The sequence below is a fragment of the Meles meles genome, chromosome 2 (genome assembly GCF_922984935.1).
Source record: "Meles meles chromosome 2, mMelMel3.1 paternal haplotype, whole genome shotgun sequence".
Taxonomy (NCBI): Eukaryota; Metazoa; Chordata; class Mammalia; order Carnivora; family Mustelidae; genus Meles; species Meles meles.
In genome coordinates, this window is record NC_060067.1 from 28045823 (window position 1) to 28058446 (window position 12624).

At 40.6% G+C, this 12624-nt stretch overlaps 1 protein-coding gene across 13 annotated transcripts in view; it reads left to right on the forward strand.

Moving 5' to 3' along the window:
- FRYL (FRY like transcription coactivator) overlaps positions 1 to 12624 on the forward strand; it is a 259514-nt gene that overhangs the window by 198602 nt on the left and 48288 nt on the right. For all 13 annotated transcript variants that reach the window (XR_006816034.1, XM_045986638.1, XM_045986649.1 and 10 more), the window contains 9 exons: positions 724 to 892; positions 2743 to 2827; positions 3627 to 3739; positions 4693 to 4843; positions 5511 to 5614; positions 6681 to 6866; positions 8842 to 9046; positions 10198 to 10319; positions 11380 to 11570. Coding sequence is in view for 12 of the 13 variants with exons in the window: in XM_045986638.1 (XP_045842594.1) it covers positions 724 to 892; positions 2743 to 2827; positions 3627 to 3739; positions 4693 to 4843; positions 5511 to 5614; positions 6681 to 6866; positions 8842 to 9046; positions 10198 to 10319; positions 11380 to 11570 (1326 nt within the window). In the remaining variant the exon portion in view is untranslated. The remainder of the gene's footprint in view (positions 1 to 723; positions 893 to 2742; positions 2828 to 3626; positions 3740 to 4692; positions 4844 to 5510; positions 5615 to 6680; positions 6867 to 8841; positions 9047 to 10197; positions 10320 to 11379; positions 11571 to 12624) is intronic.

Consider the following 12624-nt stretch of genomic DNA (forward strand, 5'->3'; position numbering starts at 1 on the left):
ATAGCTACCAAGTGTCTACGCCCCAGTCCATGCTGTGTGGTCTGGGTTCTAGTTCAGCTCCAGTTCGTTGCTGTAATCACCACTCTGCACCTACTGGGTTAAATACGGAGTCTTAGTAGGGGAAGCAGAATAAAAAATCGTGTGCTTGAAGTCTAAGGGGAACGTTGGGGTGGTATTATTAATTGAAATCTCTCCATTAAAAAGACACTGATTTGGGGCGCCTGGGTGGCTCAGTGTTTAAGCCGCTGCCTTCGGCTCAGGTCATGGTCTCGGGATCCTGGGATCGAGTCCCGCATCGGGCTTTCTGCTTGGCAGGGAGCCTGCTTCCTTCTCACTCTCTCTGCCTGCCTCTCTGCCTACTTGTGATTTCTCTCTGTCAAATAAATAAATAAATCTTTAAAAAAAAAAAAAGACACTGATTTGTAGGAAAGCAGTTATATTTTGCTTTTCTAAAAAAAAAAAAAAGCAGAATAGTAAAGAAGTGGATAATGTGGAAACTGTTAAGCAGTCAAGTCATCCGATTAAATCTAGCACTGAGGGCCAGGGGAACACCGTCTTTATAAAGCCAACTAACGTCTTACTGCCGATCGGTGTTCTGATTTAAGTTGGGCTTATTTAAATACCATTTCGAATTGATCTTAGCTGATAAAATCTGCTTTGAGACCCAATTTGTGAAAGAAAAATGGTCCCTTTTCTCTTCTGAACCGTTTTCTCTTGTGACAGGTGAAGAAAGTTATTGTCTATTTAGGGAGAGACAAAACCATGCAGTTGCTGGAAGAGCTGGTGAGCGAGCTCCAGCTGACCGATCCGGTCAGCTCAGGTGTCACTCACATGGATAACCCCCCGTACTACCGCGTCACTTCCAGCTGCAAAATCCCTTCCGTCACCTCAGGTAAGAAGTCCCTTAAAACTGACCCCTTGGTCTCCGAAGAGAAGCTTTACCTAACTGGTCAGCTCAGCAGGCCTTTGCTTTCAACAGCGTCAGGAAACATAAAAGCTAATGTGAGTCCCATGCGGTGACCAACTTGACAGGACTTTGTAAATCCTCACAGGAGTGAAGAAGTTGGACCGCGAAAGGGTTCTTAGTATTATAGAGGGAAACAGACTCACACATATGTGTGTGGAACTGGAATATAGATTTATATGTCCTTATACAACAAGCATTTTTTTAATAAGGATAATTAGTATCTTAGATATAGAAAAGGTTTACTTATTGACCTACTCTGTAATTTCATATTATAGTTATTTGGGCATATATGATCCCAATGTCCAGTCATGTGAGTGTTATATGTATATACAGATATAATGACAGTGATATTTTTAGTTCCAGAAACTACATCCCTGAGGGAAGAACGGCCTCTGAAAATCAGTGTAATAGCAGGACTATTTTAGATTATATTTCCGTGAAGTTCTTTGTCACTCAGTTTCTATGAAATGTTTCTGGCATGTTAATAACATCTGTGTAATTAGAAATACTTCATAATTTATTTCTTGTCATCTATTTTCATCTCTTAGCTCCTTTTGTTCTGCTAGTTTCTACGGGATTTCTGATAACACTTCCATTGAGTTTTTCATATCTGTCAGAATGTTAATTCCAAAGAGTTTATTTTTTAATGAATTTTTTTAGGAGCACCTTATTCATGTTTCATGGTTGGACTGTCATCTATAATTAATTTTCTTCTCCCTGCAGAAGAGCCTGTTTTCTCTATATTGCTCTGTTTTGATTTGTCTTGGTAAAAGCTTTCTTCAAAAGCCTACCAATTCTAGATCTGTATTTTTTGATACAGAATAGAATATTGAAAAGTTGATTGGATGTTTTATAGGTATATATGGAGCTTGTTGACTTTGTCATTTGTTGTGTGACGATTTCACTGATGAAAAGTGTCTATAGGTCTCTTCTCTTGGACAAATCCAGTTACCCAGACAAAACTCTACTAGTTATCTACCCAAAGTAGAGTGTGTAGGGCTGTTGTATGTACACATACATAGAATCCATAGATAGACATACACAAATATATGCAACATTGTCTTCATGCCTTCTGGTAGCCCAGTGGGGTGAGAAGCTTTCAAGGGGATACCCTCTCAAGTTTTCGTGTGTGTATTTTCCCTCAATCCCCTATTCTCAATGACGTTCTTCCTCTTTCAGCTGTAAATAATGTGCCCTAGTCCAGAAATCTTTGATTTACTCTTATCAGAAAAGAATCCTGGGGGCACCTGGCTGGCTCAGTTGGAAGAACATGAACTCTTGATCTCAGGGTCATGAATTCGAGGCCCATGTTGGGTATAGAAATGACGTAAATGAGTAAAGTTGAAAAAAGAAGATTTCTGGAAGTGGAGGGGCATAGATCTTAGGGACCAACTACTGAAATAGATTTTCAACCAAGCCCGCTATTTTAGTAACATTTCTAACCCCTACACCCAGAGGTACTCAGTGCTGCTAATGCCTGAGTCTTTTGGAGGTTCAGCAATAAATCTGTGGATGCTTCTTGGTTTCCCCCACTACCATCTCAGGACTCAGCCTTCTCAAAGCTAACTTGCTTCTTGCCCATTTGTTTTCAAGCTTCTAAACTTTGGTTGCTGTTGTCTCCTTTCCCTCTTGGTCATTATGAGTACATTTCTTTTGGAAAAATCACCTTGCTCTCATTTTAGGGGAGTTTTAACATCTGTAATTTTGAAATCTTTGGTTCTTACTGAGTTATCCCAGGCTTAAGCTCACAGATACTGTTTCATTTCTGATTGCAGGAACTACTTCCAGTAGCAATACAATGGTAGCTCCCATAGATGGCAATCCTGATAATAAACCCATAAAAGAGAGTATTGAAGAGAGGTAAGTACCTCTCTGTTCTTCATTATCCTTTCAGATTGACAGATACTATTATCATCAGAGTAAATGATCATTTCTGCATTGCAATGTATGTTTCATTGAATGTATATTTCAAAATTCTAGTGAAGAAATATATTTCCATTGTGGAAATTTTCCACCATGACTGTTTCATCATCAGAATGCTGACGTGCTAGATTCTTTTATGTGCTCTAATGGATGAGTAGATTATGTCCAGTCTTTTTGTGTCGTCTGCATTTTTGGAGTTTTCTAAATGGCTGTTTACTCTGCTTGTTATTGATAAGCTAGGTTTCACCAGCGCATTATTACCACAACAGTTTAAGAAAAGTCTTCAGGTACAAATAATTGACTTAAAAGCTTAAGCTTGGGGCTCCTGGGTGGCTCAGTCGGTTAAGCATCTGCCTTCCGCTTAGGTCTTGATCCCGGATTCCTGGAGGGAATCCTCGTTGGGCTCCCTGCTCGGCACGGCGCCTGCTTCTCCCTCTCCTTCTGCCTGCAGCTCTGTACTTGTGCTCTCTCGCGCGCGTGCCGGCAAATAAATAAAATATTTAAAAAAAATAATTTTAAAAAAGCTTAAACTTAAATATTTATTTTTAAATAAAATATTTTAAAAAATAATTTTAAAAAAGCTTAAACTTTTGAACTATACGGTGGAAATTAGGATATATCATAGGAAGCTTTTGTCAGTATTTTACATACTGTGTTCTATTTTAAACATAGAAAGTGAAAGTACAAATACCATTTTACCGTGAACTGTGACTAACTGCCACGATCATTCCCATAGCTATGCTCACCTTGACATCTACAGTGGACTGAGCAGTCACTTGAATCGTCAGCATCACAGACTAGAGTCTCGATACAGTAGCAGCTCGGGAGGATCTTATGAAGAAGAAAAAAGTAATAAATTCCACATGTTTTTTATGACTATAATGGCGAGGTGTATTATTATGTTGATGCCCGTGAATCTATTTTTCTGATAAATCGTTTTTAAGAGGAGTATTTAAGTGCCACTGATGGTGTTCCAACATAATCCGAAATGTCCTGATTTTAAGCAGCAGCACGAATGGGGGAAATTTGTTTTCAAAGCACAGGTTCCCTTATAGATAAATCAAAAGGAACATAAGAATTGGTTCTCGGGAAGCACCGTAGACACTGGCTACAGCCTGCTTTTTCTACCAGGTTTGCTGTATCTCTGTGGATTCACATTTTACTGGAAAATTCACCCTTGCAGTTGCAAAGTGCATGTCCACCCAAGTCTCCCTCTTAACATTGGGGGAGAGTGGAATAGAGGCACCAGCCTTCAGGCTGGGAAGGGACCCTGAAGATGATCTGGTCCAATCTCCTCACTTTGCACATGATGGAACTGAGGTCCAGAGAGGTTAAGTGACTTACCCATGTCACACAGAATTCACATTTCCTGATGTCATTTTTTCACTGCACCCTACAGCCCCACTGCGGTAAAGCAGATTTCCTTTTAACATGGGTTTGTGTTGGCCCTATCTCAGGAAATTTAGAACGGAGTAACTTACCAGAAGGCCCTTGCTACAAGGCAGCTTCACCTCTGATGGGGTTCATGGCTTGGACATCAATTATGGAGTCTAACAGAGTGCGAATGTCGTTTTGCTTTGCTGTAAACGATGGAACCTAAACTGATAGTTCTTTCTGTCTCTGATTTGCTTAACTTGACAATAGTTGTGCTCAGGTCTTCCTAGCAAACCTATGTCAAAAAAGAGTGGGAAGTTATTTTCTTATCACTTTCCAATGCTATGAATAGATGGTGTCTTACTAGAGTTTGCTTATGTTGGCAGAAAATAGATGGTGTAGAAAATGAGATCATTTTATTTTGATAGGTGATTCAATGCCACTTTATTCTAATTGGCGACTGAAAGTGATGGAGCATAATCAAGGAGAGCCACTACCCTTCCCACCAGCTGGAGGCTGCTGGTCACCACTGGTGGATTACTTGCCTGAAACGTCATCACCTGGATTACCTCTTCACAGGTGGACCACAGCGTCATTCCTATTTCATATGAGCCAAATCGCTGCTTAACACTTTCAGCTTTCTTTTTGCTATCTGACAACACGGCATAAGAGCAATTTCTTTCTTTTGATACTGCAACAAATGAGATCCATGTGTTTAGAGTTCAAGAAATCTACAGACTCAGAATTCTGTTTACAATTAATATTATTAAATCTACTTCTGCAGCTGCTTTTCTGGGTGTCTGGCATAGTTACTTGACCTTTCTGGGACCCAGTTACTACATCTGAAAAATATTCTATGGCACTAGGCACTGTTACTTTGAATTGTGTTAAAACTGAGTTCTACCTAGTGAAATCACAATAGAACAGTTACCGCATTCTCTCAAAATTTATTAATGTATATCAGACACGTACTGAACACCTACTATGTGGCAAGCAGTGTGCTAGGTGTCAGGGTTGACGATGAAGAAATTATGGCCCTTGACTTTGGGGAGCCCTTAGCAGGTAATATTTGATTCTAAAACTATCACTTAATGGTTTCTTCAGCTATATTTCTTTTCATCTTTTTTTCTTGAGAAGTTGTATTTTTCCGTAAAATACATTATTTAAAAAGTCTTCAAGTAACTGGCGTAAGATTTTCTCCAAGTTGACTCGGATAGAACATTAATAGCACTCTCATTTGTCACAGGTGTAACATAGCCGTGATCCTTTTGACGGATCTGATCATTGATCACAGCGTGAAGGTGGAATGGGGAAGCTACCTCCATCTTCTTCTTCATGCAATTTTTCTAGGTAATAAATACTGCTTCCAACTCAATGTCACATTATATTTCTGCAATAATGTAGAGACAGTCTGGTTTTTTGGTGTTTCTGCTATCGTTCTGTTGTATATCATTTCCATGATGTGTTTTATAGTGATTCTCATGGCCCAGTAGGGACTTAGTCCTCACCTCTCTCTTAACCACAAATAGGTCTTCTGTCCTCATTCCCACTCCTGTCCTGCGCCCCCCCACCACCTCTCACAAACACACCCTCTAGCAGGAAAAATTCGGGAGCTATAGCAAGAGTAAAGTTAATTTACCTCTGGAACTGGAAACTTCCAGTGTAAATGGAAAATTCAAATGGGTTCTAAGTGTTTCCCAAAAGAATGGGATTTTGGACAGCCTAATTATTGAAACTCCACTGGGCCCTCGGTCACAGACACATGGGGTCCATCCCATCCGCAGTCCTTTTCATGCTCATAGAATTAACTTCCTGAAGCAGGTCAAGGTAGCCATCTTCTCCACAGTTTTCCTGATATGCACACTTATATATGTTTTCATTTCTTGGATAATCAAACATCTACTGGCTTTCCGTTATATGCTAGGCACAAAAAATCTAGCCTTTATGAAATTCATTTACATAAAGTGTTATGTAACAGTAATTTTTTCTTTTTCTTTTAAGAGAGGAAGAGAAGGGGGGTTGGAGAAGGGCAAAGGGAGAAGGAGGAAGAGAGACTCCCAATCAGGCTCCACGCCCAGCATAGAGCCTGATGTGGGACTCGATCTCACAACCCTGAGACCATGACCTGAGCCCAAAATAAAAGTCGGGCATTTAGCTGAATGAACCACCCAGGCACCCCCAGAATAATAATAATCCCTAATAGATTGCTAAATTTTAGTCAGAATATGCGTTGAAAACTTGTCTTGATTCTCCCTGCTGCTCTAAGACAATGATAAAAATTCCAGACCAATAACTATTTTTGTGTCTTCTACAAAACATGTTCTGTAATGTCGGCTTTTCTTTAAAATATGTGTTTGGAAGCAAGAGTAGTCATTATTTCTCTTTATTGATGATGATTTTCTCCTGTCCTTTCTAGGGTTTGACCACTGCCACCCTGAGGTGTATGAGCATTGTAAACGCCTGCTTCTGCACTTACTAATAGTAATGGGATCCAGCAGTAACATCCGCACTGTTGCTTCTGTCCTTCTCAGGAACAAGGAGTTTAATGAGCCCAGGGTGCTTACCGTCAAACAGATTGCACACTCCGATTACACTTTCACAGGTATTTGCTCCCAATGCCCGGTTTGATTGACAGTGGAATCGCGCTTCGTTAATTTCAAGTCTGCGGTGAAGAAAGTCAACGAAATCAAAGTTGAAGTACATTTTTTTAAGTGTAGTTTTATTAGTTTAAGGACCATTTACATTATTTATTCACTAGTAAAAGAAATAAGCATGTACTCCATGCTTATTTCTTTGAGTGTTTCGCCTTTTAAGGGTCTTCGTCATAAAAATTTTAAGTTCTCAACGTACAAGTTGAAGATCAGTGAACGAGTGCTTAGCTGATTGAGCACAGTTATGGAGAAGACATTGAACTTGTATTAGTTTCCTCGTACTCTCAAGATCTGAAACATGGACAGAGGAAGACATTTAAAGTTTTTTATTAACTTGATTATATTTACTATATGTATGTATGTATGTATGTATTTTTAAAAAGATTTATTTATTTGAGAGTGAGAGGGAGAGGGAAAGAGAATCTCAAGCAGATTCCCCTGTGAGCACGGAGCCCAGTGCAGGGCTCGATCTCATGACCCTGAGATCATGAGTTGAGCTGAAGCCAAGAGTCAGACACTTAACTGACTGAGCTGCCCAGGTGCCCCTATATTTACTGTATTTAAAATGTTAATGCATTTTTAAGTCTAGTAAGTTCCAAGTTACACATTTTGAATAATGAGGTCCAAATTATTGACTTTAATATAAAAGTTATTTCATTGTTAATATGCGTTTTTTTTACTTTGCAAGTTATATTTTCTTCTTTCTGATAGCCGTAACTTACTACATTTGTCTGCATCATCAGGTTAATAATAGATGATCTAGAAAGTGTTTTTTTTTTTTTTAAGATTTTATTTATTTATTTGACAGAGATCACAAGTAGGCAGAGAGGCAGGCAGAGAGAGAGAGGAGGAAGCAGGCTCCCCGCTGAGCAGAGAGCCCAATGTGGGATTCAATTCCAGGACCCTAGGATCATGACCTAAGCCGAAGACAGAGGCCTTAACCCATTGAGCCACCCAGGCGCCCTAGAAAGTGTTTTTAAAAAATGAAATAAAACTACATTTTTTCACTAGTCCTATAACATCAGATACAGGGTTAAAGTACTTGGTTAAAACCCTATTATTTACTTAAAACCATGTAGTTAGTAAGGAAACAGTTAGGAAATATCTCACCTTTTAAAATGTGATTAAAAGATTAATAGAATAAAGTTTACGCCTCTTTTATGTTGAAGCATCTTTATTTAAAATTCCATAGTTTGTTTTTAAGACTCCTTTTGCCATCTTGTGAAGATCAGCATTAGTAACAGCCTATAAAAGAATTTAATAATTGACATAATATAAATATTACAAAGTTTTGAAAATTATCTTTCTTCAAGTAAAATGAAGTGGAAAGTGTCAAATCCTTTCCCTGAGAAAAATCAGTTCATGTTGTGGAAACACTGGGCTCAACACATGTTGAGACAACGTGCCAGAACATTGGGAAAGTGCCACTTTCAGCTTCTCTCAGCAGATGGCAGCAGAGGACTTCACAGTAAATCCAGATAGTTAAGTTTTTGTTTTTTAAGATTTTATCTATTTTTTTGACAGAGAGAGAGAGAGAGAGATCACAAGCAGGCAGAGAGGCAGGCAGAGAGAGAGGGGGGAAGCAGGCTCCCCTCTGAGCAGAGAGCCCGATGTGAGGCTCCATCCCAGGACCCTGGGATCATGACCTGAGCGGAAGGCAGAGGCTTTAACCCACTGAGCCACCCAGGTGCCCCAATCCAGGTAGTTAAGTTTTAATAGGAGGCTGTGGAAAACAATGTTGGCCCCCAGACTCATGTTTGGAATTTGGTGCTGGTGAGGCTGGCACGGGAGGAGTGCTGATTTGCACCAATGCGTGCCAAGATTCCCACATGGGTCCCGTATCACCTGTGAGGAAGGAGGGTTTAACTGTAGATAGTGTGTGAGATCCTTTCCTGTCTGGTATTCACGCCATCTTTTCTTTTGCAGCGGGCGTTAGTGACTTTATACCTGATTACCAGCCCTCCCCCATGACTGACTCAGGGCTTAGCTCAAGTTCTACCTCTTCTAGTATCAGCCTAGGAAATAACAGTGCTGCCATTTCCCATCTGCACACCACTATCCTCAATGAGGTCGACATCTCAGTAGAGCAGGATGGAAAAGTCAAAACCCTCATGGAATTCATTACCTCAAGGTAACGTCACAGCTCTCGCCATTCCGGCAACTGGGCTGTGTTAAGTCGTTCTTGCATTTGTCAGCTACGGGGAACCCTGTTTTTCACTGGTGGCGGGCCACTGATTTGGAATACACAGGTGTATACCGTGTGACACAGGAAAAGTTGATGCCTCCAAAGACTTCTTTTGTGTTCACACAGTTCTCCCTAAGGAGGACCTTAATCGTGTCTGGGTACCAAGTGGCCAAAGAGAATAGTATTATCAGAATACGTATTCCACGTCCATTAGCTACATTGCCAGTCATCAGATTTTCACTTATGACCATAAGTAGGAAAGACACCTAGATGGGGACAGCAAGAGAAAAATCACCAGGAGCATGAGAAATAAGATGTGTTTGGAAATGGTGAGTAAGCCAGTCTGACTGAAATGCTGAGGGAGATGTTTCTAGATGAGAAAACTCAGTAGGCACGGGAGAATTCAGACTGGAGGGCCATGAGGCCTAGGCCACAGGCTACAGATCTCTCCTCTTTCCAGAAAACAGAAATTATTGAATATCCTTGAGCTGGACGGGAAGGGGGTAGGAAGCACAATTAAATACATTGAGAACAATCCGTCTCATGGCAATGAACAGGATCAATTAAAGGTTTTGGAAACTAGTGGCTGTGTGACCGCCTAAGGTTTTCAGGGCCCTCTGGGCCTGAGGTAATGAGGAGTTTAACCCTTACTAACCAAGGTGGCAGCCTTGAGAATGCAAAGATATTTTAAAGAATCAATCCGTCGTAAACATTACCTATATTTTTAGTTAGTAAATTATTTTCTTTGCATTACAATCTAAATACAGTGTAGCCTCTCCAAATTACGTTGTGACCTGTAACACAGAAACAGTAACCAGTACTCTGCTCACTTGGCAGAATTTGTCATCTTTTCCTGCCATCTCCAGGAGAATTTAACTGTAATGACGGAGGCTGAAATTTCTTGTAACCCGGATCTTCCTCACCTTGAGAGAGACCATTACACATCAAGTACATAAATAATAGTGGACTGTGTGCTTGCTATTTGAGTTGTTCCGCTGCTGTCCTTTCTAGTGGCAAAGCACATTTTAGGTGACTAGGAGTGAAACTGTTAATACCAGTTTAAAACCAAGGGAATTATGTCTGTTCTCTGTTTTCAGAAAAAGAGGGCCCCTTTGGAACCATGAGGATGTTTCTGCCAAGAATCCTAACATAAAGAGTGCTGAGCAGTTAACTACATTTTTGAAACATGTGGTTTCTGTTTTTAAGCAGTCAAGTTCAGGTATCTTCTATTAAATATTTCAGATGATGCTGACTTTGATTGAGATATTTTAATGGGATGTGAAAATTTCTGATACTGCTTAGCAAAGAGTTGACAGTTGACATGTCTGCATTAAAAAGTTTTAGATGGGTTTTTCTTTCTTCTTCTTCTTTTTTTTTTTTTCCTTAAGATTTCATCTGTTTGAGAGAGAGCGAGAGGGAGCATGGGCGGGGGGAAGGCAGAGGCAGGGGTGGGGCTGGTGCTCGAGACTAGATCCCAGGACCCTTGGATCATGACCGGAGCAGAAGGCGGATGCTTAATCAACTGAACCACCCAGACACCCCTAGACATCTTTTTTAACTCATTTTCTTTTTGAACTCATTTGTGATAACAGATTTGTTTTGGTTCGAGAAAAACTTAGTCACTCCTTAAAAACTAGGAAAGTCACTTGAGACATTCTGGGGTTCTTCTTTTCATATGTGATGACAAAGTTACAGTGTGGTGACGTATTAGGAAACAGTTACGTGATGGGCACATACGCGGAGATGACAAATTCAAATACCATTTTAATCTGTAACAGGCTTCTATGATCTAAACTTGACATTTGAAAATCAGAGTAAAAATCTATCTGTTTAAAGCACTGGTTCTCAACTAGGAGTGATTGTTGACCCTCGGACATCTGGCAATGTCTGTAGACATTTTTGTCACAATGGGGGGCTGGAGGGGGCAAGGGACCACCGGTCACTCTTGGTGTCCAGCTGAGCAGAGGCTAAACCACTGCCACACAAGTATGCCGCACAGGTCCACCTTCACAACCAAGACTTGTGCGGTCAAAACGGCAGCAGCGCTGAGGTTGAGAAACCCTATTCTCCAAGAACACTGCCTTGGAGATGGGAGCGAAGAGTCCTCTAAAAAGCACATGAGTTTAGTGCAAAGACAAGGCACTGATTTCTAAAATCTGAGTGCCTGCCCAGTTTGCCAGGCGGTGTGCTGGGCACTGGGTTGAGAATGGTTCATGTCTGGTGATAACCCTGCCTTCCAAGCAGCGGGAAGCACTCACTGGTACCCTTTGTCTTCTCAGAAGGAATGCACTTGGAGCATCACCTTAGTGAAGTTGCTCTGCAAACAGCACTTTCTTGTTCTTCTCGACACTATGCCGGGAGATCCTTCCAGATTTTCAGGGCCCTAAAGCAGCCTCTTTCTGCAACTACACTTTCTGACGTTCTCTCCAGACTCGTAGAAACTGTCGGGGACCCAGGGGAAGATGCACAGGTATTGCTTTAAATTCTTTCCACGCCATTGAGCTCTACTCACTGTCAAGGTCTCATTTGCCAAGTACAGAGCATAGCAGGTCTGACAGTTACGTAGAATTCGTGTCAGATGCTCACAAGCAGGCAAAGAATTATGAAACAGAGTTTTGTCAATGATATTTAGTAACATACTAACTGAATCAAATATCTAGTGCCTGTTAGAGAAAGCTTTTAATTTACACACACACACACACACGTACACTTGGATATTATTTTGTGATGACCACAAGGTAAAAGAGATGGGAAATTAAATTTAAATGGAGAGTGCTGAGTTTTTAAGATAAATTAAGTGAAATAATGCAACTGAGAACTTACGCCTATACAGAGTAGAGTTTTTATTAACACTGTTCTAGATACTGGGGATACAGTAGTGAACAAGGGAAAGTTCCTGGCATTCTAGAGCTCACATTCTGCTGGGAAAATAAGCCTCTAATCCACCAAGAATATGTAACATGATTTTATTTAGTAATTAATGCTTTGAAAACAATAAGGTAGAGTAATAGGTTAAAGAGTGGCAGGAAAGAGGGAGTTGTTTGTATATATGATCATCTGAGAAGGTGAGTTTTAAACACATGTGTAATTAAATTGAGGCCTGAGAAATAGGACTAACAAGTGCAGAGGCCCTGAGGCAGAAGCAGTAGGCCTTTCCTTGAAGATCATGAAGCAAACCAGTATGGCTAGCATATTGCATGGGGTATGTCTAGCTTCAGGAGTTGACATGGGCAGGGCCAGATTGTGTGAGGTCTAGTAGACCCTGCTGTGAGTGGGCTTTTAGTTTGAGTTGATGGCAAACAGTACTCCTAGGCTTTGAGAGGAAAGTGATGGATATAATTTGCTATTTAGAAAACTTCAGAGGCCAGGTAAAGTCCTTAGGAGGGCAGTAGGACTCGGCTAATGTGCTTATTGCAAAAGTCCACACTGAAATGGGGGCAGTTTAGATTAAGGGAAGCTGTGGAGGCATAGAGAGGGGGTCGGATTTTGGATATATTTTATAAGTAACATTTTCATGACTTGCT